Below are 5,379 nucleotides of genomic sequence, written 5' to 3' on the forward strand. Positions count from 1 at the left end.
AAAAAATTCGTTGCGAACTGTTTACCGAAAAGAGTCATCCAAAGTTCAGAAATCTAGAAGATCTGGTGTAGGAGTACATCAAGTATACCAGCCAACGTTATAGTATTTTGATCTGCTTGGCTTTCTTAGTGATCAAGAAACGCCAAGACCAAGCAAGAGTACAATTGAAGATGAAATTGGAGTGTCAATATGCGAGGAAATGGAACACGAGGTAATGTAAAACAATATATTTCACATACGTTTATCAAAGGTTTATTCAAAATAATATATTTGTGTGCAAACATAATAGAAAATTAACTGCTGTTATAAAAAGAAACATGAATATACTTGTCCATGTTTTAGGTTCGCCCTGCAACTCTCGCAGTAAATCTACGTGAGAAAACTGCTTTCGCTTTAGCAGCCACTGTCTACACTGTTTGGACCGCTTTCTCTGTTTCCTGTGGTTGGTTTGAATGTTTCTTGCAACACAAGTTGCGAACACAGACCACAACAGAACTTCCTCCATTTCTATATTTCAAAATAACTTAATTAAATTTTTGACGTTTACGGGGAGCGTAGTCGCTTGCCACTGATATTTCTTTTCTATACCGACAGATGGCGGGCGAGTAGTAGATTGGGGTTTGTGTCGTGTGAACACACCACATTTGCAGCGATCTTTTGCATGTACAGACATCTGCGCCGATATCTGCGCAGACAGATCGTTGCGTGTGGACTGGGGTTACACTTTGCTCCATAGATGTTCCTACTGTATGCCGAACCACTTATTGTCATCTTTGCTGAAATGTAGACTTAAGTGTTTGTAAACAATTTCACGTGAAGCTAGTGCAATTGTGCATACACAATCTGCTGTAGTGGGATGTGTACAATACAGAAAAATGGATGACGGGTTAAGTGAATTAGAAGTGTTATACTCCATTGATGGTGAATACATAACGGATAATACGTGGGATGTGGCGGAGAGAGTTGCGAATTCTTCGTTATTGCCGAAGTTAGACTCTGGATTTGATTTACCACCTCAGAGAAAAGATTTCGCAAGTCATATACCCGTTGTTGCTCGTAATTTGAAAGCTCTCAAAGATTTTATGAGAACATTGAAGTCAAGTAGTAATTACGGAACAAAAAGTGCGAAACTTAAATCGAATTTCGCTGTTTCTTTGTTAACACTTTGTGGTGAACATGTTTGTGAGAATATATGGACAAATCAAGAAACTAATACCAACAGTCGTGAAATAATATCGTTGCTGTGTCAGATTTTCGTACGCGATAGCATTGGGGATCTTCTTGTCGGCGAGAAATGTTACTCGGACCCGGAAGTTCCAAGATTGTACAAACCAGTGTTAACTGCATTACGCCCAAAACTTCTCAAAGATACGTGGAAACATTTCCCAGGGGCTGTTGCGTGCTACTATTGGCTGTTATTCCAGGTGCACAGAAAATATTTAGGCGATTATCTCGGAATGATTGTTCCTACGGCGTTAATTATGACAGATGACTTCATTCCAGAAAATGCCGTGACAGGCATAAAATGTATTGCTTATATCGCAGAACATTCTACTAAGGCAGATTTATACTGCCATGCAGAAGTTATGTATTCAGCAGTAAAGCAGTCTTTGGTTCACAAGAATCCACAAGTCGTTAAAATTGCTGTCCCATGCCTTGTTAATTTATTGGACAAAATTGAAAGAAACTATTTGAAAGATGAATGTATTACAGAGTGGTGTAAGTACGACGAAACTTTCGAAAATATACTTGAACATTTGGAACTGTGGCAAAAAACAGACATTAGGGAAGCCTACTTGCAAAATTTACCTTTATTTCTTGAAAATATGACATTAAGTCTTGTTAATTGGTCGTCTCGCCTTTTGGAATTATTCAGTAACTATATGGAAATGGGAGGCCATTCTAGTCCAATTTTTTTGAAATATACTGTGTTGTCTCTTAAGGTTTATTTACAAAAAGTATGGCCAAGAATCCAGCATCATTGTAACAGGCTGCTGAGGATGCTTTTTAGATTCCTCATAGATGTGACAGACATACTACACAGTCCAGATGATACAAAGTTGTCTGTCTGCAATGTAGCTATTTATAATGAAGCTCTGAAGGAGGCTGAAGAATGTTTGTTCATAATTGGGTATTGTGCCCCTGAACAAGTGAAGACCACATGTTCCATACTGTTGGAAAAAGATTTATTCAGTGAAGACTTCCATAAAGTTATTCAAAAGATTGTTACATCTCTTTAATCGATTCCCTTCTGTTAGAAAGGAATGATAAGTGTATCTTGATGTTTCCATACAAGAGGCAGGCAGATTGTTTCTGCTATCCCTTGTGGAGTGATAACACAGTAATGCTACATGAACTGATCATCTTCAGCCTTTATTGATCAAACTTGGCAGTTAGAATACATACATCCTTAACATCTACAAATGTTTGGTTTATGACTTGTGTCTTTTAGTATGTATTTCTAATGCTTTATCTGATGTGCCTCACACTACAATGAATAGCTATTCTTTTATATTTGCACTTATGTAATGTATATTGTATATAAATTGTCTTTAGTGGACTTTACACTAAAACCATTTGCTGCAGTTGTGATTTGTCTGTTAAATATGTTTTGTTGTAATAAATTAATGAGGTACATGTGATTCCTTAAACTTTAAAATCTTATGTCTTGTTGTTATGTTCTTTACTGTGCACATCAACCAGAGAAATACATTGTATTAAGTAGTACAGTGACAGAAAAAAATGGGAACATGTTGACCTACATACTAACTAATCCCACTGTACAAAATATTAGCTGTCCCTTTAATAGAGCACACTGGTCTCTTTGAAGCACTGCAAGAGATGTAGAACTGATACTAGGTAGTCATTTGATCATCCACAGCTGATTTAACACATAGCCCTGGAGAGGTGCTATGTGCCATTCGGCTGTATGGAACCAGCAGAGTAAGATGGACATGGAGACATGACAGGAAGGAACTATTGTGTTTGGATATGCCCAGTTTATTAGTGTGTCAAAGCACTCTCTCCAGTGTGTCTGTAAGAAATGGTGTACAGCTCACACCCACGTAACAAGGTCTAAGAACAGTCATTGTAAAAGTATCGTAAGTGTTAGGGACTGGAGATGAATGTTGTTGTTGTTGTTGTTGTTGTTGTTGTTGTTGTGGTCTTCAGTCCAGAGACTGGTTTGATGCAGGCCTCCACACTACTCTATCCTGTGCAAGCTTCTTCATCTCCAAGTAACTACTGCAACCTACATCCTTCTGAATCTTCTTTGTGTATTCATCTCTTGGTCTCCCTCTGTGATTTTTACCCTACACACTGTTCTCCACTACTAAATTGGCAATCCCTTGATGCCTCAGAACATATCCTACCAACCTAACCCTTCTTCTAGTCAAGTTGTGCCATAAATTATTCTTCTCCCCGAGTCTAATCAGTAACAACTCATTAGTTATGTGATCTATCCATCGAATCTTCAGCATTCTTCTGTTACACCACATTTCGAAAGCTTCTATTCTCTTCTTGTCAAAACTAGTTATTGTCCATGTTTCATTTCCATAAATGGCTACACTCCATATAAATACTCTCAGGAAAGACTTTCTGACACTTAAATCAATACTCGATGTTGGCAAATTTCTCTTCTTCAGAAGCACTCTCCTTGCCATTGTCAGTCTAGATTTTATATTCTCTCTACTTGAACCATCATCAGTTATTTTGCTCCCCAAATAGCAAAACTCATCCACTACTTTAAGTGTCTTATTTCCTAATCTAACTCCCTCGGCATCACCTGATGTAATTTGGCTACATTCCACTATCCTCGTTTTGATTTTGTTGATGTTCATCTTATATCCTCCTTTCAAGACATGTCCATTCTGTTCAACTGCTCTTCCAGGTCCTTTGCTGTCTCTGACAAAATTACAATGGCATCCGCAAACCGCTAAGTTTTTGTTTCTTCTCCATGGATTTTAATTCCTGCTCCAAACTTTCTTTTATTTCCTGTACTGCTTGCTCAATATACAGATTGAATAACGTTGGGGATAGGCTACAACCCTGTCTCACTCCCTTCCCAGCCACTGCTTCCCTTTCATGACCCTCAAGTCTTAAACTGCGTTTGGTTTCTGTACAAATTGTAAATAGTCTTCATTCCCTGTATTTGACCCCTGAAACCAGAATTTGAAAGAGTGTGTTCCAGTCAACATTTTCAAAAGCCTTCTCGAAGTCTACAAATGCTAGAAACAGGTTTGCCTTTCCGTAATTTATCTTCTAAGATAAGTCGTAGGGTCAGTATTGCCTCACATGTTCCAACATTTCTATGGAATCCCCGAGGTCGACTTCTACCAGTTTTTCCATTCGTCTGTAAAGAATTCGTCTTATATTTTGCACCAGTGACTTATTAAACTGATTGTTCGGTAATTTTCACACCTGTCAACACCTGCTTTCTTTGGAATTGGAATTATTATATTCTTCTTGAAGTCTGAGGGTATTTCGCCTGTCTCATACATCTTACTTCCCAGATGGTAGAGTTTGTCAGGGTTGGCTCTCCCAAGGCTATCAGTAGTTCTAATGGAATTTTTTCTACTCCTGGGGCCTTGTTTTGACTTACGTCTTTCAGTGCTCTGTCAAATTCTTTGCAAAATACCAATCTCCCATTTCATCTTTCTCTACGTCATCTTTATTTCCATAATATTGCCTTCAAGTACATCGCCCTTGTATAGACGCTTTATATATTCCTTCCACCTTTCTATTTTCCCTTCTTTGCTTAGAACTGGTTCTCCATCTGAGCTCTTGATATTCATACAAGTGGTTCTCTTTTCTCCAAATGTCTCTTTAATTTTCCTATATGCAGTATCTATCTTACCCCTAGTGATATATGCCTCTACATCCTTACATTTGTCCTCTAGCCATCCTTGCTTAGCCACTTTGCACTCCCTGTCGATCTCATTTTTGAGATGTTTGTATTCCTTTTTGCATACTTCATGTATTGTATTTTTATATTTTCTCCTTTCGTCAATTAAGTTCAATATCTCTTCTGTTACCTAAGAATTTCTACTAGCCCTCATATTTTTACCTACTTGATCCTCTGCTGCCTTTACTATTTCACCCCTCAAAGCTACCCATTGTTCTTCTACTGTATTTCTTTACCCAGTTCTTAGTAATCGTTCCCTAATGCTCTCTCTCAAACTCTCTACAACATCAGGTTCTTTCAGATCCCATCTCCTTAAATTCCCACCTTTTCGCAATTTCTACTGTTCATAACCAATATATTGTGGTCAGAGTCCACATCTGCCCCTGGAAATGTCTTACAATTTAAACCCTTGTTCCTAAATCTGTGTCTTACCATTATATAATCTGTGTGAAACCTTTCAGTGTCTCCAGGCCTCT

General features: G+C 38.1%; 1 protein-coding gene across 1 annotated transcript; it reads left to right on the forward strand.

Moving 5' to 3' along the window:
* Positions 1–755: 755 nt before the first annotated feature.
* Positions 756–2,659, forward strand: LOC126480894 (TELO2-interacting protein 2-like). The gene has a single exon (XM_050104290.1). The coding sequence runs from the start codon at positions 876–878 to the stop codon at positions 2,238–2,240; it is 1,365 nt and encodes a 454-aa protein (XP_049960247.1). The 5' UTR covers positions 756–875; the 3' UTR covers positions 2,241–2,659.
* The last annotated feature ends 2,720 nt before the right edge of the window (positions 2,660–5,379 follow it).

Source organism: Schistocerca serialis, chromosome 5, assembly GCF_023864345.2.
Source record: "Schistocerca serialis cubense isolate TAMUIC-IGC-003099 chromosome 5, iqSchSeri2.2, whole genome shotgun sequence".
NCBI classification, from domain to species: Eukaryota; Metazoa; Arthropoda; class Insecta; order Orthoptera; family Acrididae; genus Schistocerca; species Schistocerca serialis.

Bases quoted from the DNA above. Each gene is read 5' to 3' on its own strand.
- LOC126480894 (XM_050104290.1), top strand. From the start codon at position 876: ATGGATGACGGGTTAAGTGAATTAGAAGTGTTATACTCCATTGATGGT.